The sequence below is a fragment of the Salvelinus namaycush genome, chromosome 19 (genome assembly GCF_016432855.1).
Source record: "Salvelinus namaycush isolate Seneca chromosome 19, SaNama_1.0, whole genome shotgun sequence".
NCBI lineage: Eukaryota > Metazoa > Chordata > Actinopteri > Salmoniformes > Salmonidae > Salvelinus > Salvelinus namaycush.
In genome coordinates, this window is record NC_052325.1 from 24,929,444 (window position 1) to 24,953,189 (window position 23,746).

Consider the following 23,746-nt stretch of genomic DNA (forward strand, 5'->3'; position numbering starts at 1 on the left):
ATCCAGCTTGCCCATCACTCCATCATGTCCATGCCAGTCAGCCATCTCAGCAGATAAGGGGTGATTCATTAATGCAACCGCTGCATTCATCAATAAAGCCACTCTCAGCTGCTTGAGCTTCTCTGGGTAATGGAGAGGCACAGCCAGGCCAGGGGAGCACTCCAGTCAAATGAGGAAGCAGCGCTGTACTCACTTTCTCTCTGTGGATGAGTGAGGTGAAGTTCCTGACATATCAGATGAATGTCAGGCCTGACATGGACAGTACTGTAGGCTACTTCCAGTACATGGATACTTTCAGGTTAAGGGAAATGTCTAGTTAGTGTAGGTCTAAAATGATAGTGATGGATATGTGCTGTCAATCAGGTGAAACCTGTACATATAGCGTAATCTGCATACAGAGGCATTGGGTGGCAAAATATTCTGTTTCAGCAGGATTATATCCTGTATTGAGACACTGGCACTGATCAATGTGGCACTCTTCTTGACTGCTTAGCTGGCACCAGGAAGAGAGCTTTCCGTCTGGTGCTGCACTGGGGTGATGTGATGGAGTATGTGCACACACATGCACACACACACACACAAATGACTCATGTGATGTTGGCATCAAGGTTTATTATCCTTTATAATGTACAATATACAAAAATATAGAGTACCAAAAAATTCACAGTGTCTAAAAGGCAGTGATTACAGTCTACGTCACATATCTAACAGTACCACCAGGTCAGTTGCATAGAAGGGCACCGAGCCAATCAGGGGAAAGAGCTCCACAATGTGACATCCAGTTTGTCCAATCAAAAGTGACTACAGGGCCAGGGGAAGCAAACTAGAGGGAGTCACCATTTAGGGGGAGCCAATTACAAACCCAAGAAACGTGGGTGAGGCATGTGGGGAAAAGGAAAACCACAGGATGGAAGTGTTACTTTAAGTGCTCTAAACAGCAGAATTACATCTAATTTGAGCTAGCTAATGGACTATGATAATACTGTACATGACTCTTTGTTGTACATTTGCTGTATCACGTTCTTGTTTTACATGTTTTATTAAGGTAGGGCTTTTAATTATACATTTTTTATTGTGGTGGTGACATTGATTCTGTATTAAACTGGCAGGAGTGCCTCTGAAAATACAGGCTATCTTTGTTACTCTAAGATACTACACAAGATGTAGCCAAACTGTACATCTGCACAAAGTAACAAAACAGCTGTTGTGTATTCATTACGGAAACCGTTTAAGACCCAAACGGAAGCAAAAAGAGCAAAACAAGAGTTTTTATTGGACAAATTCATGTATGTCCCTCTTCGTTTCATTCCGTTTGTGAAACATTTTGCAACAGAATTGGTGGAATGAATACATCCCTGGAAAAGATGTCTAGGCCATAGTCAACCAGTCACATTGACAAGCTCTATCCCCTTACAAACCCCATGGTTGGTGTGTACATAGCTGCTGCACTTTTTTACAACTATAAGGCTTCAAACAAAACAAACAAAACAAAAAACAGTGTTAGCTATACAATAACATACATTTACATTATACTAACCTTTAGATGTCATTAATGGTCTGCAGATCGAAGGCTGTCTCTTATGTACAGATAGAGCTCTCGTGCATATAGCGGAACTATAGAATTAAAATGATAGAATAAAATCCTTCTATTTCTATGAGAGGAACTAGAAGCATCGCTGCTGAATTAGCATAACATCAGGCATAATAAGAAAATATAGCTCAGTTGTGTTTCTCAAATTCCTTTATGATCCAAGCTTCCCCATGAGAACCGCGCAGCTCTCCTTAACTTACAATGATTAACATCTTATACGTGGAACACACAGAAACCCAGCGGAACATCAGCAGTGCCATCATCATAATGTGTGAAAAAATGCACATAGTCCTTTACAGATCCCGTCATATACAGTCATATGTAATAAAGCATTACATTTACATTGTACAAAATACATACAGAGTTGTCTGTTCCTCTCCTCATTCAAGCTCACAGGCATACACATACGAAGCAAGCAAACATACACACACAAGCAAAACATTAATCTCATACCAAAGTATTTCTAAGCATGATTTAGCAATGTTAAGAGAGGGATCCATTAATATTTGCTACAGTCACTTATATTTGCTTCTACATAAATCTGTGTTTTATTTTTTTGTTCTTATTTGTAAAATATGTCAGATACATATTGGCTACTAAGCTGCTTTGAAAAATTTAAAAAATAATGTATTTTCTGATGTGAAACTGATGAGAAACTAAAAAGTGAATCAGCTATTATTTGTAAAATAAAACTTTTCCTCCTATACTACTGTTCTCTCTCTCTAGCATTAAACAAATAACCTCCCTCATAAAAAAAAACAACTTAAAAAAAGGTGCCACACTACTAGTTTATTATCCTAGCTTGTATGATATCATATCAAAATGCGGTTGCAGTCCAGTTTTGCACACTGAGCGGTAGTAGGTAGGTACAGTACTCAGTAGAATGCATCCATTCCCTTCTAGAAACAAGGGAATTCCCTTCTAGAAGTCTTTATAGAATCTGACCCCACATTATCCCCTCTGTTGCATACAGACAGGCACCCGGGGCAACCAAAGCTGTATCAACTGTATCCCATCAACTGATTCCAACTCTCTCAGTCAGACACCTCAGCTCTCTATCCCATGTTCAGATCGTTCCCTGGGAAGCCTACCTATACATTACATAACACAGCTAGGCAGCCTGAAGTGTGGGGCCTTGTTTGGACATAAGCAGATTAAAACTACAGTCTATCCAGCAATGAGTATGTCTGTATCTGTGTGGACCAATATAGGTAGTGTTTTTCCATAACCGATCACACGCTGCCATCCATGGATGTGCCTCTGTTCCCCTGGTCCTCTAGTACCACCCAAAAACATGGCAGAGCTGAAGTCCCAGGTTCTTGTCCTCCTCATGTCATGTGATGAGGTGAGCTGAGTGCATTCATCCATCCACCTCCAAACACAATAGAACTGATATTGACCTCCTGATCTCTTGAATTAATTGAGTTTTTTTTTTGGTTCCCCAGCACTGAAGCAAGGACAGACACCAGGATATGCGCCGGTTGGGTTGTTCTCGGTAACTGCATTTGTTGTTGGGAGAATTCTGAGTTTATAATGGGGATAAATGCTGCAGATAGAGGGGATGTTGGTGTCATAGAGACTCATTCATAGAGGTGATCAGACAGACCAGAGAGGAGAAGATGCGACCATTTTGAGTATCTCGAGCCTCTCTGAATAGCAACACAACACCTACAGTAAGGCGCTCAGGTTGTCAAGTTCCACAGGGATAAGTCGTTGTCCAACTCCAAACTGTAGCTTATAGTGTCTTATGGAGTTCCTCATTCAGCTCTCCATCAAAGCACTATGTTGACACTGTGATGTCCAGTATCATGATCAGGTTCCTGGCTCTACTTAGTGAGTCTAGGGGAGGCATCAGCATCCATACTGTATCCACCCCTAGAGTGCTGATAGTACGTTCCAGGTATACCCTTACACACACACCCCCCACCATTTGGGCAATACCATGGGATAAAGGAAAGGAGAGCAAAAATGAGATCCAGGTCTTAGGTTGTGTTCAGTCACCATGGCATTTGTCACCATGGCGATGGGGGTGGAGTTCAGTTCAGTCTGGGTAGGTAGGTGGGGCTGGGGTCCTTGGGGTGTGTGTCTTAGCTGTGGTTATAGGTCCTGCAAGGGGAAGGGGAGGAGTCAGGCCTGTTGTAGTCATATTTGCTCAGCGCTGTGGGGTAGTAGGTGGTAGTGTAAACATTAGTTTGCTGCAGGGGCGTTGGGTAGAAGTTAGACCTCTCGTCTGGGAGCAGGTTGTTCTTGTTCAGAGTCTGGAAGAGGAGAGAGGACATCATAACAGATGACAGTGACTACAAACTTAGACAGAAAACACTGACGGGTGTAAAAGGTACGTACTGTTCAGTAAAGTGTAACATACTGTTAGTGTATGTCTGGGTGAGGTGGGAAGAGTAGAGAAAACAGTCATAACAGTGACATAAGAGTTTCATAACAGTACCATAACAGATGGTTAAGTTGACCAATGACTCAGACAGGAGCAATATCCATATATTATACTCTTACAAGTTGAAAAGTGGGCTACAGTGCTGGGTACTGGAAGTGCATCTTTAAGCAGGGTAGAAAACTTCAACAAAATGTGATTTATCAGCCATAAATCAAGCATAATCAATTAACAAATATGAGAGGGATGAATAAATTACAGTAGGTCCCTCTAAATGAGGAAACAGCACAAAATACATTTTTACTGTAGGTTACATTCCAAATGGAACCCTTTTATCTTTATAGTGCACTACTTTTGACCAGGGCCCATTTGGAAAGTAGTGCATTATATAGGCAATGGGGTGTCATTTGGGACGCACACTTAATGTAATGCTCTTGCACTTTACAGGCAGGTTGCCGCGGCTAGAAGCCACAACAAGCCGACGGAGGGAACACTACGGAGGGCTGCTCAGTAATGTAATTTATCTTAACAGCTCTGGGCCCAAACGCTGCTCTGTAATTGGGTTACAGAATCAGTGAAATGCACAACAACATCGGCCATTTTGAAACGCCCTGGAGGAGGGCGGTGAGGGCCTGTGAAGAAAGACCAATGATAACAGCAGGAGTTCTCAGGTTGAGCGAGTGGCTCTAGCTAGCTAACCTGGTTAAACCAGACTGAATGCTGTGCTCACAGGTTAAACATAGCAAAATCAGTTAAGATGCCAGGCTAATAGTTAGCTAGCTACCTGTGGTATGAAACCTGCCTAGCCATCCTTATTCTATTAAGCCTCTGCTCTCACTGTATGGCTCTGATCATCAGTGACAGGTATTAGAACCCACCCTCAACTACTGCACCACAACACATCACTCAGCCAGCTGGCGGCTGACAGCTTTAGAAAAACAATCAGGTGTCCTTCTGAGAAGCACCAACCATCATCTGAGATAGACTGTCCTAGCACAGTACTTGACTAATTAGGGGGCAAAATAATATGGAACTATGTATACTAGGTGGATCATGACCTTGGTCCTAAGGCTAACCCTGGCGTATGTATGATGGGCAATGCCACGGTGGGACGGATCGATGGGATCGGAAGGTGGCTCATAGGCACACGCAGGTGTTAGGTCCAAGAGTGAGGAAAGGTGGGGCAGGCAGGTGCAGCTTGACTTTACATTTATTATTGAATTTAATATAGCTGAGCAAACCTCAATGTTTTCTCAAGAGATGATGGTTCCAGCATTATAGACAGCAGCGGGAGTCAGTGGCTATAACAGCCCAACGGGGTCCATTAATAAGGACTGAGGCTATGAGCAGGCAGAGACACAAGACACCATGGAGTAAGGAAACCAGGTGAAGACAGATAAGAGTTCTGAGCTCTTACCATTACGCATCCTCATATAATGAAATAACCCTCGACATAAGGAAAATCTTCTCAAAGCCATATGAATGGCTGGTGTTACAGCATCTCTTTGCTACGCAGACAATCGTGCATGCATGTCTGTGTGTGTATATGTCTGTGTGTGTATATGTTTGTCTGTGTGTGTGTGTGTGTGTGTGGACATGTTTAATTATACTTGTGGGGAACAGAAGTCCCCACAAGAACAGTAAACAGATTTTTGTTTTGACCAACTGGGGACATTTTGCAAGCCCCCACAAAGACAAAGGCCATTTCCAGGGGGTTTAGTGTTAGAATTAGTGTTAGGGTTAGAATTAGTGTTAGGGTTAGAATTAGTGTTAGGGTTAGAATTAGTGTTAGGGTTAGAATTAGTGTTAGGGTTAGAATTAGGTTTAGGAGTTAAAGGTTAGGTTTAGGGTTAAAGTTAAGTTTTGGGGTTAAGGTTAGGGTCAGGGTTATGGTTAGGGCTAGGGTTAGGAAAAGTAGGATTTGGAATGGGAATCAATTGTGTGTCCTCACAAGGTTAGTAAAACAACAGTGGATGTGTGTGTGTCTATGCACGCGTGTCTGCATGCAGAGGAGTCAGGCCTGTTGTGTGTGTATATGCATGTCTGTGTGTGTATTTATCCCCGTGTGTGTCTGCGTGAGTGACAACCCTTGTATACTGTACCTGTGACAATACCTTGAACTCCATGGGCGTGTACTTCTCGTTCTTTGGTGTGGTGTTGCCTTTGTAGTTGAGGTGGTTGGGTGTGGTTGGGTGTATGACGGCAGACTCCTGCGAGGGCTTGTGGAAGCGCTGGCAGTACACATAGACCAGGAAGGACAGAAGGCCCGCCCCCAGGAAACAGGACACGCCTGTGGCTATCAGGTGCAGAGAGGTGAATGCTGCGCAAAAACAACAAAGCAGACAGATGGGAGGAGGTCAGTCATGATGTCTCGTTCAATTATCGGTGTCTGTTATCTGTCGTTTTTGTTCTCTCATCATAACTCTTTCTTTCCTCATCCTCCTTCACATATTGTATTGCAGCAAAGTGGTAGCCTGGTCACATATCTGTTTGTGCTGTCTTGCCAACTCTTAGTGACAATGACCTCAGGAGTTGGCAAGACAGCACAAACATATTGGGGACCAGGCTAGTAAAATGGTGGTTCATTCAATGGAATCAAGCTCCTCCTCCTCAGTGCTCCTGCCGTCAAACCTGGAAGCTGTCCAATGGCATGGCGGCACAGCCTTGAAACCATTACCCTTCCCAGCATGGTTCCTACACCTTATTATAATGGACATCCCCCCTCATGCATATTCCACTTCTGATGATTGGTTCAAAGGCTTGTGCAGCATCGCCATGGTTTCAAAACGGACATGGTGGCATCCCCCCTAAAGGTAGATTAAAGTAGAGGAGGGGAAGAGGAGAAGGGGGGGGGGTACCTACAGCGCTCCTATTACCTCCTGCTGACTGAATGAAAGGATTCATGGAACACACACACACACACACACACACACACACACACACACACACACACACACACACACACACACACACACACACACACACACACACACACACACACACACACACACACACACACACACACACACACGCGTACTGCAGGTGGTTGTTAATCCACTTACCTCTGCATTGCTGGTCCTTATCAAAGCCAGACGCAGGGAGAATCACTGCAACACAACACACAGACAGACATACATGCAGAGACAGACAAACAGTCAGCTACCAGCACATGCACATTCTTACCATGCACAGAAATATCTGGAAACCACCCAATGGTTCAGAGTAGACTGTGATTTGAACTGGTAGATGGTACTTACAGAACAGTACACACAGTATACACAGTACACACAAAGAAACATACATCATGAAACACTAATGAAAACTTCAGACAGTTGGGATTGTTGTGTAGACTAGCTTCTATGATGTTTAACAGACACTTAAAGTCAGTCATCAGGAGGGAGAGGGGGGAAGAGGAGGGTGTGTGTTTTTAATTGAGATGTGGCCATCCTATGATTACATTTTGGGGCAATTTCGCCTGAGCGAGTGTCACACGCCATCCCAGTGACCTTACGATTTCCAACGCCTCCTCCAAAATTGCAATGAAATTAGATGTGATTTGGGCCGCGTCCCAAACAGTACCCTATTCCCTATATAGTTGGATACTCATGACCAGGACACATACACGGGTTGGTTGTTTCGAAACAATGGAGAAAAACAGATAGGGTGGGATTAGATTGTTGATAGCACGTCAACTATATTTGGTTTCCAATGTTTATTGAAAACATAAATATAGTTACACAATGAGCTCTTGTCCCACATGTCCATTTCTTGTCATTGTTGCTAGCTATCTGGCCACCCAGAACCATAACAACACTCAGCCTTTGAAGCGCACGCATCATTTTCGTGATGTTGACCGCTAACCCGTCTATAGGGCTCTGGTCAAAAGTAGTGCACTGTATAGGGTGCCTTTTTGGGATGCTAATTGCATCTGTCTTGTCTCTGGTAGCCAGGGACAGAAAGATCACTACTCTGTTAAAAGTAAAAGAAAGGAAACAGCCTTAACAAGGTCCTCATCAGAGGAGCACTCTAAGAAGCCTGATTTACGTAGACTTCATTAGCACAAATTAAGATAGAAGATCTTATTCTGGTGGGGGAAATTTGATTAGATTAGATGTTTGAGGTAGCCACATGCACAGGGTCGCAGAAGTAGTTGTCGTGTACAGTGAAATACTTAAGCTCCGAGCTCCAACACTGCAGGTGTGAATTAAACAAATGTCCATAGAAGCAGCAGCGGGGGGGGGGGGGGGGGGGGGTATGGGCCGGTTTCCCAGACACAGATTAAGCCTTGTCATGGATGGACTAAAAAGCACTTTCAATAATCCATGCTTTTTGTATTGGATTAGACTTAATCTGTGTCCAAGAAACTGTCCCTATGTGTATGATGCGTCTTATCTCAGAGTGGTTATTATCTCAAAGTGATTATGATAATGGTGGAGGTGATGACAAGGATGATGATGATGATAACAGTTATGATAATGATAGTGATAATTTTGAACGATGGCGATGATCATAATAACAGTTATGATAATGATGATAGTGATGATTATGAACGATGTCGCTGATGATGATCATGATAACTGTTATGATAATGATGACAGTGATGATTATGAACGATGGCGATAATGATGATCATGATAACGGTTATGATAATGATGATAGCGATGATTATGAATGATGGTTAACAAACAGATCACCGACCATTTCGAATCCCACCGTATCTTCTCTGCTATGCAATCTGGTTTCCGAGCTGGTCATGGGTGCACCTCAGCCACGCTCAAGGTCCTAAACAATATCATAACCGCCATCGATAAAAGACAATACTGTGCAGCCGTATTCATCGACCTGGCCAAGGCTTTCGACCCTGTCAATCTGTGTCCAAGAAACTGTCCCTATGTGTATGATGCGTCTTATCTCAGAGTGGTTATTATCTCAGAGTGATTATCACCGCATTCTTATCGGCAGACTCAACAACCTTGGTTTCTCAAATGACTGCTTCGCCTGGTTCACCAACTACTTCTCAGACAGAGTTCAGTGTGTCAAATCGGAGGGCCTGTTGTCCGGACCTCTGGCAGCCTCTATGGGGGTGCCACAGGGTTCAATTCTCGGGCCGACTCTTTTCTCTGTATACATCAATGATGTCGCTCTTGCTGCTGGTGATTCTCTCTAATCCACCTCTATGCAGACGACACCATTCTGTATACTTCTGGCCCTTCTTTGTACACTGTGTTAACAAACCTCCAGATGCACTTCAATGCCATACAACTCTCCCTCCGTGGCCTCCAACTGCTCTTAAATGCAAGTAAAACTAAATTCATGCTCTTCAACCGATCGCTGCCCGCACCTGCCCGCCATTATGGCCTATTCGCCACTATGGCCTATTTATTGCCTTACTAATTTTACTTCATTTGCACACACTATACAGTATATAGACTTTTCTATTGTGTTATTGACTGTACGCTTGTTTATTCCATGTGTAACTCTGTGTTGTTTGTGTCGCACTGCTTTGCTTTATTTTGGCCATGTCACAGTTGTAAATGAGAACTTGTTCTCAACTGGCCTACCTGGTTAAATAAAGGTGAAATAAAAAAACGAAATAAAAAAATGGTGATGATGATGATCATGATAACGGTTATGATAATGATGATAGTGATGATTATGAACGATGGCGATGATGATGAAAATGATAACGGTTATGATGATGATGATAGTGATGATTATGAACGATGGCGATGATGAGGGTGATGATCATGATAACGGTTATGATAATGATAGTGATGATTATGAATGATGACGATACTCAGGATGATGATCCTGATAACGGTTATGATAATGATGATAGTGATGATTATGAACGATGGCGATGATGATGAAAATGATAACGGTTATGATGATGATGTTGGTGGTAATGATGATGACATATATGATGAAAGTGTGTATGGCTCACCTGGAATCTCGTTGCAGTCCCTGTGCTCAGTGCTGTTTCCCACACAGGGGGCGGAGCCTTGAGCCCCACAGACCCGGCTGCGTACCTGCAGCCCTACGTCATCACATGCTGACCACAGAGACCAGGCCATCCAGCCACCTGCGCACACACAAACGAACGTCAGTACACAGACAAATGACCAAAGATTCACTCTGAGTTGAGGTAACCGCTGCATTCTTAAAATGCCTGGAACCCAACTTGACCACCCAAGCGCATGAAAACAAACAAACTAGCCCCACCACAGCACAGCCACAAACAACCCTAACAATCCTAGCCATATACAAACAGACCCAAGTGGTTGTGAGGTAAACTGTTTTGAGAAAGCAAACCCATAGTTTGTTTAGTGCATAGCCGAGATGTTTTCGTCAAGAGCCAAGCGTTAGCCATGTTTCCCAGGCGACAGGCGCCTGTGTACAGTAAACAGGAAAGACCCTCTCCCCCTCTCCCGCATTTCCAACCCGTGATGCCAAAAGCCATTCACCCAATGAATGATGGCTGCCATTTTGTTTACCTCTCCTATCAGTCAGCCTTTCAGTCACAGGCTGCCGAAGCTGCTCCTCGTGCTCTCTGATCTCCCCACACCAGTCTACATAGAACAACACAATACAACCCTCACGGTACAGCATCCATATTAGGACAGCCTCAGAGTCATAGGAAGTTGGTGTCCTTGCGACTCTTGAGGCTGTACTAATATGGACACACACACACACCCTCCTGTCCTTCATTAGTTAGCACAATCTATTTAATCAAGCCATCTCTGACAAGGCCATCAGATAGGCCGGGGACTGACAGATACAAGGTCTTTCGGCTAATTGGAGGTTCACTGCATCTGTAGGGAATAGATGACCAATGTCCTGCCTGTCGGTAAATGTACCGAAGCAGGAGACAGATGAGGACAAGACATTAGCATGGCAAACTGTGGACACAAGCAGGGGCACACATGTGAAGGTGAACACACGTGCAGGCACACACAGACAGACAGACAGATACAGACAGCTAGCTAGCTAGCTAACGGGAAGTGTTAGCCCTACGTCAAAAGAGAACATTAACCAGATGAAAAGGGTTGTTTGCATCCCAGATGGCACCCTGTTTCCTATATATTTGTTATTCTTTTAGACTTACGGCACCTGGTATTCCCAGGCGGTCTCCAGTCCCAGTACTAACCAGGACTGACCCTGAACAGGCGTGTTCAGGGTGATCTGGCCACAAGCATTTTCTCCCTGAATTTAGGTCCCTTGGCTCATCTCTGAAACTCCTCATTGGGCTCGGGAGAGGCGAAGGTGGAGTCATGCGTCCTCTGAAACATGACCCACCTGGCCTCCTACTTCTTATCACCCTGCTCTCTTAGCCCGAGTGTCAGCCGCACCAATGTGTCGGAGGATCCACAGTTCGACTGACAACCGGAGTCAGCTTGCAGATCGAATCCCAGGCTGTAGTGGTGCCTCAGCACTGCGGTGCTGTGCTTTTGACCGCTGTGCCACCCAGGAAGCCTTCCCTATATATTTTGACCAGGGAATAGTGTGCCATTTGGGACGCAACCCAAGTAAAAGACAGAAACCAATTCCCTTCCTTGTCTTTAATTACCATCAGGGCGAACTCCTCAGTTCCCACTGACTGACTGACAGCTGGTCTAATTCAATATGAATGACAGTTTGGCCTTTAGGAAGAAGACTATTGATAAAACCCATTGTTCTGCCTGACACTGTGGTCGGTCTCAGTGAATGCACACATGCACACACACACACACACTTTGTGGGGACACACAAATCAATCCAATTCAAAATCCTTTTTTCCCTAACCCGTACCCTAACCCTAACCTTAACCCTAACCATAACCTTAACCTCAACCGGAAAACTTAACCCTAACCCTAAACCTAACCCTAAAACTAACCATAGCTCCTAACCTAAACCTAATTCTAACCCTAACACTAATTCTAACCTTAACTCTGAACCCCCTAAAAATAGCATTTGACCTTGTGGGGACCAACAAAATGTCCCCAGTTGGTAAAAATGTTTTCATTTACTATTCTTGTGGGGACTTCTGGTCCCTGCAAGTATAGTTAATCACGTAAATACACAGACACACACACTGGACGCCGCAGCAGGAACACAATAAATAGTGACACTGGCCAGCAAACTCCAGGAAATAAAGATTAGGATAGGAATCAGATTTTTTTTAAACTTTTTATACAAGAGATTAGATTTAGTCTTGTCTCTCATTAGGGCTGTGGGCTAATTCAGAGGAATGTCTGAGAGTAACTTTCTACCCAGTCCAGGATTAGCTATAGCTGGCTCACACTCATACATATTACAGAGTCCAATAGGAAACAGAGACACTACACAGAGACACTACACAGAGCCAAGGGCCTATCGTCACACATTATTGGTCAACAAGGTGCACTATCAGACACAATTGGGCTGCCTCCCAGCACAGCAGGGAAAAGGCATGGGAACTCCATTTCCCAATATGCACCTCTTTCACACCCTTCTCTGGAGTGACATAACAAGGTGCTGACTGGCACAGTATTGATCAGGGAGTAATTATCACGATAGACTTGCAATGCATTGATTAGGAAAGACTATGCAACTATTGTGACCACTAAGAAATATAAAATTAAACTAATTTGATCCTCTATTGCCCTTCCTACCACGATATACAACTGTTCTTATTCCAGAACGCACACCAGATAGACCCTGGCATTATGTGGCTGAGTGATCAGGAAACAGACCACCAGATAGACCCTGGCATTATGTGGCTGAGTGATGAGGAGACAGACCACCAGATATACCCTGGCATTATGTGGCTGAGTGATGAGGAGATAGACCACCAGATATACCCTGGCATTATGTGGCTGAGTGATGAGGAGACAGACCACCAGATATACCCTGGCATTATGTGGCTGAGTGATGAGGAGACAGACCACCAGATATACCCTGGCATTATGTGGCTGAGTGATGGTGAGACAGACCACCAGATATACCCTGGCATTATGTGGCTGAGTGATGAGGAGACAGACCACCCGATATACCCTGGCATTATGTGGCTGAGTGATGAGGAGACAGACCACCAGATATACCCTGGCATTATGTGGCTGAGTGATGGTGAGACAGACCACCAGATATACCCTGGCATTATGTGGCTGAGTGATGAGGAGACAGACCACCCGATATACCCTGGCATTATGTGGCTGAGTGATGAGGAGACAGACCACCAGATATACCCTGGCATAATGTGGCTGAGTGATGAGAAGACAGACCACCAGATATACCCTGGCATTATGTGGCTGAGTGATGAGGAGACAGACCACCAGATATACCCTGGCATTATGTGGCTGAGTGATGAGGAGACAGACCACCAGATATACCCTGGCATTATGTGGCTGAGTGATGAGGAGAAACTGAATTGTTTTTTTGTCCATTGTGTATTTCCGTTTGCGGAATATTTATATAAAGCCTGGAATAAAAGACAAAGGGATACCTATAATGAAATTGCAAAAAACAATGTTTAGCTTCTATGTGGTAAATGTCGCGTGTGTATATAGATTGTGTATAGGATTGTCTCCCATATGAATCTTCTCTTTGTGCCAGACTGGGTTCAAATGCCTTCGTATTTCATTTTTTTCTGTATTTATTTATCTTTATATGTATGCATGTATGCATGTATGTATGCATGTATGCATGTATGCATGTATGTATGTATGTATGTATGTATGTATGTATGTATGTATGTATGTATGTATGTATGTATGTACAGTTGACGTCAGAAGTTTACATACACTTAGGTTGGAGTCAATTAAACTAGTTTTTCAACCACTCCACAAATTTCTTGCTAACAAACTATAGTTTTGGCGGTTAGGACATCTACTTTGTCGGTTAGGACATCTACTTTGTGCATGACACAAGTAATTGTTCCAACAATTGTTTACAGACAGATTATTTCACTTATAATTCACTGTATCACAAATCCAGTGGGTCAGAAGTTTACATACACTAAGTTGACTGCCTTCAAACAGCTTGGAAAATTCCAGAAAATTATGTCATGGCTTTAGAAGCATCTGACAGGCTAATTGACATAATTTGAGTAAATTGGAGGTGTACCTGTGGTTGTATTTCAAGGCCTACCTTCAAACTCAGTGCCTCTTTGCTTGACATCATGGGAAAATCAAAAGAAATCAGCCAAGACCTCAGAAAAAAATGTGTAGACCTCCACATGTCTGGTTCATCCTTGGGAGCAATTTCCAAACGCCTGAAGGTACCACGTTCATCTGTACAAACAATAGTACGCAAGTATAAACACCATGGGACCATGCAGCCGTCATACCGCTCAGGAAGGAGACGCGTTCTGTCTCCTAGAGATGAACGTACTTTGGTGCGAAAAGTGCAAATCAATCCCAGAACAACAGCAAAGGACCTTGTGAAGATTCTGGAGAAAAAGGGTACAGAATAATCTATATCCACAGTAAAACGAGTCCTATATCGACATAACCTGAAAGGACACTCAGCAAGAAAGAAGTCTCTGCTCCAAAACCGCCATAAAAAAGCCAGACTACGGTTTGCAATTGCACATGGGGACAAAGATCATACTTTTTGGATAAATGTCCTCTGGTCTGATGAAACAAAAATAGAACTGCTTGGCCATAATGACCATCATTATGTTTGGAGGACAAAGGGGGAGGCTTGCAAGCAAAGAACACCATCACAACCGTGAAGCACGGGGGTGACAGCATCATGTTGTGGGGGTGCTTTGCTGCAGGAGGGACTGGTGCTCTTCACAAAATAGATGGCTTCATGAGGTAGGAAAATGATATGGATATATTGAAGCAACATCTCAAGACATCAGTCAGGAAGTTCAAGCTTGGTCGCAAATGGGTCTTCCAAATGGACAATGACCCCAAGCATACTTCCAAAGTTGTGTCAAAAATGGCTTAAGGACAACAAAGTGAAGGTATTGGAGTGGCCATCACAAAGCCCTTTTTCAGTTCTGGCCACAAATGTGGCCAGAACTGAAAAGGTGTGTGCGAGCAAGAAGGACTACAAACCTGACTCAGTTACACCAGCTCTGTCAGGAGGAATGGGCCAAAATTCACCCAACTTATTGTGGGAAGCCTGTGGAAGGCTACCTGAAACGTTTGACCCAAGTTAAACAATTTAAAGCAATGGTACCAAATACTAATTGAGTGTATGTGAACTTCTGACCCACTGGGAGTGTGATGAAAGAAATACAAGATGAAAGAAATACTTCTCCCTACTATTATTCTGACATTTCACATTCTTAAAATAAAGTGGTGATCCTAACTGACCTAAGACAGGAATTTGACTAGGATTAAATGTCAGGAATTGTGAAAAACTGAGTTAAAATGTATTTGGATAAGGTGTATGTAAACTTCCGACTTCAACTGTATGTGTGTATGTGTATATATACAGTGTGTATGTATATTATTTTACTGCTCTAAGGATGTAGTTATTGTTTGGATAACCTTATTTACTATTATGTAGTGATTTTTACCTTAAAATTTTTCCAGTCTTTATGCGATGCGCAATGCAGAGAACACCAGAAGAAGAATTATGATTTAATTACCACAGTGAATTATTGTAATGTTTGTTTATGTGTCAATTAATCCCATAAGGGATGGGCCGCCAACTGGCGATTTGACACGGAAATAAAATGTCATTCATTCATTCATGTAAAGAACAGGGAAGCCTGCGACTCTGATGGATGTGTGTCTTTGCCTTACCGTCACAGGTGTGTGTGTTGCACAGCGCTTCCTCAGTGTGTAGGCCAATACAGATATCTCCTCCGTTGACAGGGCTGGGATTGTTACAGGATCGGGTACGCTGATAGTGCCCTCCACCACAGGGTACCGAACACTGAGACCACGACGACCAACAGGACCAGGCTCCACTCACTAGACGGGAAAACACACACACACACACACACACACACACACACACACACACACACACACACACACACACACACACACACACACACACACACACACACACACACACACACACACACACACACACACACACACGGTCAGATACCTCTCATCACCAACTAGGCAAAAATCAACATATGAAATGCTGTCCTCTTCTAGCTGCAACAGACACACATAAAGTCTACGTAGAAGACCAGATTGATCATTCCATTAGAAAACGACTAAGACTCCTGCTGCCCATGGTCTCTATCCATGTATGAGAGTAAAACTCATCAGAACAACTACCCTGTGCTTAAAATCCTTCTATAATGACTGTATTTAGTGTGTTGTCACTTCCTCACATATTGGCAGTTGCAGTCAGTCTCCCCTTCTGTATGAGAGTGTTTGAGCTGAGAGAGTGAGTGGAGCTGTGGTTGACCCGGACCCCTCGTTTCTCTGCTCTAGAAAACTAAATTTACTCCAGTGGATTAGACAGTAGGGACAGTGAAATGTGGCATGCTTGCTTTGGTTGCCTCAAACTGCTCTGACTGTCTGGCAACTGGGAGTGCATGGTGATGGGACTGGGAGGGACATTATGGAGAAAGAATAAAATAGAGCGAGTAAACAGAAGCCTTGAGGATGTATGATAACGGTAGATCAAACAGGACCAGGTCTCGTTATAGTCCTGGTCCTCTCCACCTCCATCTCACTCTTGTCAAATCAATTTTCTTTAACTGTCTCCCTTCCCTCTCTCAATCTCTCTCACAGTCTCTCAATCTCACAGTCTCTCAATCTCACAGTCTCTCAATCTCACAGTCTCTCTCTCTTTGTCCCTCTTTCTCTCAATCAGTACTAATATCTCTCTCTGTGTCATTGTCCCTCTTTCTCTCAATCATTCTCTCTCTCTCTCTCTCTGTCAATCAGGTACCCCCCCCCCTCCCAAAGTCACATAATATACAACTTTCAGAGGCACAGAGAGATGGCATGCTGATTCATGGTACATCATTCAGAGACAGAGGATAATAGGCTGGCATACACAGCCAGTAAACTTATGTAGGTAGCAATGATCAGTGACCAGTCATAAAATATACACTCAAGGGATGTCTTCATCAGTGATTCACTAAACATAAAACATTCATACAGTCAGTCAGTCTGTCCACATTCCACTTACATGAGTGTTAAGAGCAGAGCTGGGTTGAGCTGAGACGAGGTGCAGTTACCTCCAGTTAAAGCAGGCCACATGATTATGGTGATGATGAGGTGCTTTAGTTCAAACCCTGGACTGACTCAGCTACTGAAACCAAGGACTCGTCTTAGCAGGGTTCTGCTCCGCTGCCATGCTAGCCATTAGCTAATTAATGCTTCCCTCAGCATTATTTTATAGGACTGGCATTAGCATTAGCATACATGTCTCTCCCTTGGTGCTGTGTGTTAAATTGTGTATTATGCCAACCACAACTGGAGATAATTGGTATGTAGTTATGGGAGCAGTGTGTGCATGCGTGTGTGTGTGCATGCGTGTATACCTGCCAGACTGAAGACCGTCCCAATAGGCAACTGTGCATAACAGTGTGTTTGTGGATGTGTAGTTGTGTGTGTGCTTGTGTTCTTTCCCCTTTACCTGGGCAGGCCTGAGAGTTGCAGTCTTGGTACTCTACGGGCGAACCCCTGCAGGCTGGGGGGGCAACCTTGCCCTCTGGCGTGGCACAGGTACGCTTGCGGGTACGGTACCCTTTGGCACAGTCCTGGGAGCAGGCGGACCACGTCTCCCATGACGACCAGCCGGAGCCCGCCACTCGTACCACAGGGGTCCTCAGGAGGTCCTCCACCAGAGCTATAGGAAAGGGTTAATACACAGGTTACTGGTCTACTCAATACACTTCACCACCTCTACTTCTACATTACACTGGTCATAGAGTACTACGGTAGCAGTATGTTATAATATGTCTATGGAATAGCTCACACATACAGTGGACAGATTACTGAGACCAGGCCAGGGGACCAATTGCTGTCCTTCTGCTGTCCTTCTGACCCCCTGTCCTCCTGTCCTACGGTCCTCCTGTCCTCTTGTCCCCCTATTCTCTTGTCCCACTCTTCTCCTGTTCCACAATACACGTCACTTCCTGTTGAACGCGGAACGAGGAAGAGCTAGGTTTTGTTTGCTTGGAAAGTTTGTTGTTTGAAAGTGTATTGGAAAGTTATTGGTAGCTACCTAGCTTCTTAGTTTGGACTAAGAAGCAGTTGGCGTCAGTTGCTAGGACTGCTTGTATCTTTCCAGTGATCCTGCCGACCAAGGACTAGTCTGACGAGCTATTTGGCGTTGCAGGTAGCCTAACTGCTAGCTAGCAGATTATCAAGCTAAAGAGGTTTTCTTGAACGCAGCCCGCAACATGGTTAGCCATTGTGGCTGGGACCGTAGATTGTCCCTGGTTTGTGGCTGTCTAGATCCCTGCTGTTTGTTGTTTTCAATTTTCCCCGTGACCTGCCCTGTCTGGAACAGTGAGGAGTAACAACGTAACCTAAGTTGCTAGCTACCATGGCAAAGACCAAAACCGGCGGTAGTACCGTTGAGGACAGTGGTGTCTCTCTATCACACGTGAAGGATCTTTTAAATGAACAAAAAGAGACCTACAAGCAGTTGTTACAACAACAAGAAAATTGTTTCAAGTGTTTTGTCCAAATACTGGTGGAGTCAACTAATAAAAGAATGGCCAACCTGACCAGAGAGGTCCAGGACCTGAAGAACAGTTTGCAGTTCTCCCAGGGTCAGCTCGATGAGTTGAAACAGGAGAACAGCAAGACGCCAGCAATCTGTAAGTCATTGAGAGAGGACGTCAGTTCTGTGTGTGAATCCATGATAACAATGACGGATAAATCAGATCGAGGGACAATCAAGGCAGAACAACATGGTTGTGGACGGAATTGCAGAATCTCCACATGAGACCTGGACGGAGTCTGAGGACAGAGTGAGGGAAATGATCTGAGAAATTGAAGATGGACCACAGGAAGATTGAGGTGGATCGCGCCCACAGGACTGGAAAATACACCACCAGCCCAGGTGATAGGCCCAGGCCGATAGTGGTTAAGTTCCCTTGGTTCAAGGACAAGGTAGCTGTTCTGGAAAGAGCCAAGAACTTGAGCGGAACGTCTATCTTCCTCAACGAGGACTATCCTGAAGCTGTGCGCCAGAAGAGGAAAGAACTGATCCCAGCCATGAAAGCTGCCTGAGCGCGTGGGGACATTGCTTACATCCGCTATGACAGGCTCATTGTCCACCCTCCCTCCCAGAAGCCTGGAAGGGTTCATAGCCTCAACCCCGCAACGCGCGCACACACACACACACACGCACTCGCACAAATTGTTAAATGGACTGCTAAATGTATGTTTTTTTAAAATCTTGCTTTGTCTGCTCTTTTCAGTATTATGTCCATCTCTGATAAGCTACCCAGGAAAGGGCTGAAAATATCCCATATTAATATATGTAGCCTTAGAAATAAGGTTCATGAAATCAATAACTTAGATAATTAATTTGACGATACATCAGTAGCAATACAAGGATGTAACATTTATAGAAGAGACTGAAATGCTTATGGGGGAGGTATTGCAGTATATATTCAGAGCTATATCCCTGTAATGCTTAGAGAATATCTTATGTCAAGTGTTATTGAAGTGTTGTGGTTGCAGGTTCACTTGGCACATCTAAACCTTTTCTTTTGGGGTGTTGCTATAGGCCACCAAGTGCTAACACTCAGTATCTAAATAATATGTGTGAAATGCTTGATAGTGTCTACTTTCTTGAGGACCTGAATATTGACTGGTTTTCATCAAGCTGTCCACTCAAGAGGAAGCTTCTTACAGTAACCAGTGCCTGTAATCTGGTTCAGGTTATTAATCCACCTACCAGGGTGTTTACAAACACAACAGGAACAAAATCATCCACATGTATCGATCACATTTTTACTAATACTGTAGAACTTTGTTCTAAAGCTGTATCCGTATCCATTGGATGCAGTGATCACAATATTGTGGCTATATCCAGGAAAGCCAAAGTTCCAAAAGCTGGGCCTAAAATAGTGTATAAGAGATCATACAAAATATTTTGCTGTGAATCTCATGTGGATGATGTTAAAAATATTTGTTGGTCTGATGTGATTAAGGAGGAGCATCCAGACGCTGCACTTGATGAATTTATGAAATTGTTTCTTCCAATTATTGATAAACATGCACCTGTTAAGAAACTGACTGTTAGAACTGTTAAGCCTCCATGGATTGATGACGAATTGAAAAACTGTATGGTTGAAAGAGATGGGCAAAAGGAGTGACTAATAAGTCTGGCTGCACATCTGACTGGTTTACTTACTGCAAATTGAGAAAAAATTTGACTAAACTCAACAAAAAGAAGAAGAAACTTTATTATGAAGATAATATCAATGTCAGAAAGAATGATGGAAAAAAACTTTGGAGTACTTTAAATGAAATTATGGGCAGAAAGACATTCAACTCCATCTTTCATCAAATCAGATGGCTTATTCATCACAAAACCATTTGATGTTGACAATTATTTTAATGAGTATTTCATTGGCAAAGTGGGCAAACATAGGCAGGAAATGCCCACAACGAAGAGTGAGCAATTTTATTCATGTATAAAAAAAACTAATAATGAAAGAAAATCAGTGCAAGTTTGAATTGTGTAAAGTTAGTGTGGGAGAGGTGGAAAAATTATTGTTATCGATCAATAATGACAAACTTCCTGGCATTGACAACTTAGATTGAAAGCTACTGAGGATGGTAGCTGAGTCTATAGCCACTCCTATCTGTCATATTGTTATTCTGAGCCTAGAGGAAAGTCTTTATCCTCAGGCCTGGAGGGAAGCCAAAGTAATTCAATTACCCAAGAGTGGTAAAGCAGCCTTTACTGGTTCTAACAGCAGACCTATAATCTTGCTGCCAGCTCTGAGCAAACTGTTGGAAAAAATTGTGTTTGACCAAATACAAAGCTATTTCTCTGTAAACAAATTAACAACAGACTTTCAGCATGCTTATAGAGAAGGGCACTCAACATGTACTGCACTGACACAAATGACTGATGATTGGTTGAAAGAAATTGACAATAAGAAGATTGTGGGAGCTGTACTGTTAGATTTTAGTGCAGCCTTTGATATTATTGACCATAACCTATTGTTGAAAAAACGTATGTGCTAAGGCTTTTCAACCACACCATATCGTGGATTCAGAGCTATCTATCTAATAGAACTTGGAGGGTTTTCTTTAATGGAAGCTTCTCTAATGTCAAAAATGTAAAGTGTGGTGTACTGCAGGGCAGCTCTCCAGGCCCTCTACTCTTTTCCAGTTTTACCAATGACCTGCCACTGGCATTAAACAAAGCATGTGTGTCCATGTATACTGATGATTAAACTATATACGCATCAGCAACCACAGCTAATGAAGTCACTGAAACCCTTAACAAAGAGTTGCAGTCTGTTTTGGAATGGGTGGCCAGTAATAAACTGGTCCGGAACATCTGTAAAACTAAGAGCATTGTATTTGGTACTAATCATTCCTTAAGTTCTAGACCTCAGCTGAGTCTGGTAATGAATGGCCTGGCTGTTGAACAAGTTGAGGAGACTAAATTACTTGGCATTACCTTATATTGTAAACTGTCATGGTCAAAACATATAGATTCAATGGTTGTAAAGATGGGGAAAGGTCTAGCCGAAATAAAGAGATGCTCTGTTTTTTTGACACCACACTCCAAAAACCAAGTTCTGCAGGCTCTAGTTTTGTCTAATGTTGATTATTGTCCAGTCGTGTGGTCCAGTGCTGCAAGGAAAGACCTAGTTAAGCTGCAGCTAGTCCAGAACAAAGTGGCAAGTCTTGCTCTTAATTGTAATCAGAAGGCGGATATAAATACTATGCATGCCAGTCTCTCTTGGCTATGAGTTGAGGAGAGACTGACTGCATCACTTCTTCTTTTATAAGAAACATTAATGTGTTTAAAATCCCAAATTGTTTGCAGTCAACTTCCACACAGCTCTGACACACACACTTATCCCACCAGACATGCCACCAGGGGTCTTTTCACAGTCCCCAAATCCAGAACAATTTCAAGAAAGCATACAGCATTATATAGAGCCCTTATTGCATGGAACTTCCTTCCATCTCATATTGCTCAAATAAACAACAAACCTGGTTTTAAAAAACAGATAAAGCAACACCTCACGGCACAACACCTCTCCCCTACTTGACCTAGACAGTTTTTGATATCAGTATGCATTGATATGTAGGCTACATGTGCCCTTTTTTTTAAATGCATGTAGTTCTGTCTTTGAGCTGGCATTAAGTCCGAGTGGTTAAGTTTAGGGCTAAGGTTTAGGGAAGGCTTAAAACCAAATAATAACAAATTACACACTATTACCTTCAAGTATCATCAGTATTATTAGTATTCTCACGGCTTGCTAGAGAATTGTGAATTGCCGTAGCGCATTGGTCTAAGCAACGTGCTCCGGCTCCGAGCATCATGAGTCCGTGCCCAATGCTGGGCATTTTTCATTTTTTTTAAATTGGTGAGCGTAGAGGAAGGCATATATTGATGTTCTCAAGACCTTTTCAAACATCTGAAATCGCCATATATTTCTAGTGATCAGTCTGATCACCCAGGGGGAGATACAGTGTGGTGACTGTGTCAGGGCAGTTTTACCCCCACAATGCTTAGAGAATAGCCAGAGAATAATGATTGGTGTTGGACAGGTGCATCCTTTTCATCCATGCCTCACTTGGTGTAAAGCCACACCAATGAGTTAGCTAGCAACACCCAAAGCCGCTATGATTGACAAGCACTCACTGTCAGTCTCGCAGGTGGCCATGCCGTCGTTGGGGCAGAAGCGGGTCTCTACTTTGCGTCGTCCAATCTGCAGCTCGTGGGGGTCTGCCAGCTGGGCGCGGCACATGTAGCGCATCCTCTGCTCTTGGCGTGCTCCGCCCAGCGTCACGTTGACAGGCATCCACGGGGTCCAAGGGGTGTTCCTCTTCACCTCTGGACACGCCTCCAGGTTACACGCCTTGTATTCCTGGAAAGGGGGAGAGGTAGAGGAGGCGGGGGAAAGGGAGAGGGAGAGACAGAAAGAAAGATAGGTAATTATTTTAAAATATATTTTTTTCTCCATTTTTTACTGAGAGTTATTTGGCTGCTTCATAACACTTTAATTGGACTCATAATGAAATTAACTAAATCCTCAGCTTAGAGCATGTTTGAGAGTCCACTGTGGGAAGCCCAACTTGACTGAGAGGAGGGGGAAAGGAGGGAAAGCATTTCAGCTCAAACTGAATTTCAGTCAACTGAAACCAGTCAAAACTGAGCTGAACCGTAACTTCACACATCCCACGGAGAGAAAGGAGTCTTGTATGAAAGGGAAGGTAAGTATGGCATGGATTTGTTCATGCCTGTGTGTCTGTGCAAGTGTGTGTGTCTCATACCAATGCGCAGCCTGGGCAGCTGTTCCCGTTCTCACAGCTTCTGACCCTGGAGTGGACCCCTCCTCCACACTCTGCACTGCACTTAGCCCAGCCACCCCATAGGGACCAGAAGATAGGCTGGGGACACGACACACCCTCGTTACAGAACCTAGAAGAAGTGGAGAGGAAAGGAGAGAAACTTTATTGTCCATTTTGTGAGAAATTGAAATTTGTATTCTGCCTCACATGAGAGGCACTGGCGTGTGTAAGAGGACTGACATTTACCTAAGACTGTCATACCCCAAAAGATACTGACGACAGATACTGTTACTGAAAAGTGCACATCATGTCTCATAAATGAATCATAAAGGTCATTCCTTCATAAATGGCAACCATAAATGTTTGAGAGTTTTG

General features: G+C 43.6%; 1 protein-coding gene across 1 annotated transcript in view; it reads right to left on the bottom strand.

The window, feature by feature from the left end:
* Window positions 1-601: 601 nt before the first annotated feature.
* Window positions 602-23,746, bottom strand: part of LOC120063950 (semaphorin-5B-like) — a 181,388-nt gene continuing 158,243 nt past the window's right edge. Inside the window, exons 14-21 of the mRNA XM_039014259.1 lie at window positions 23,354-23,501; window positions 22,722-22,947; window positions 17,502-17,714; window positions 15,695-15,865; window positions 9,922-10,059; window positions 7,040-7,084; window positions 6,092-6,297; window positions 602-3,849 (exon numbers count right to left, since the gene is read on the bottom strand). Of these exons, the coding sequence (XP_038870187.1) occupies window positions 3,679-3,849; window positions 6,092-6,297; window positions 7,040-7,084; window positions 9,922-10,059; window positions 15,695-15,865; window positions 17,502-17,714; window positions 22,722-22,947; window positions 23,354-23,501 (1,318 nt within the window). The 3' untranslated portion in view covers window positions 602-3,678. The remainder of the gene's footprint in view (window positions 3,850-6,091; window positions 6,298-7,039; window positions 7,085-9,921; window positions 10,060-15,694; window positions 15,866-17,501; window positions 17,715-22,721; window positions 22,948-23,353; window positions 23,502-23,746) is intronic.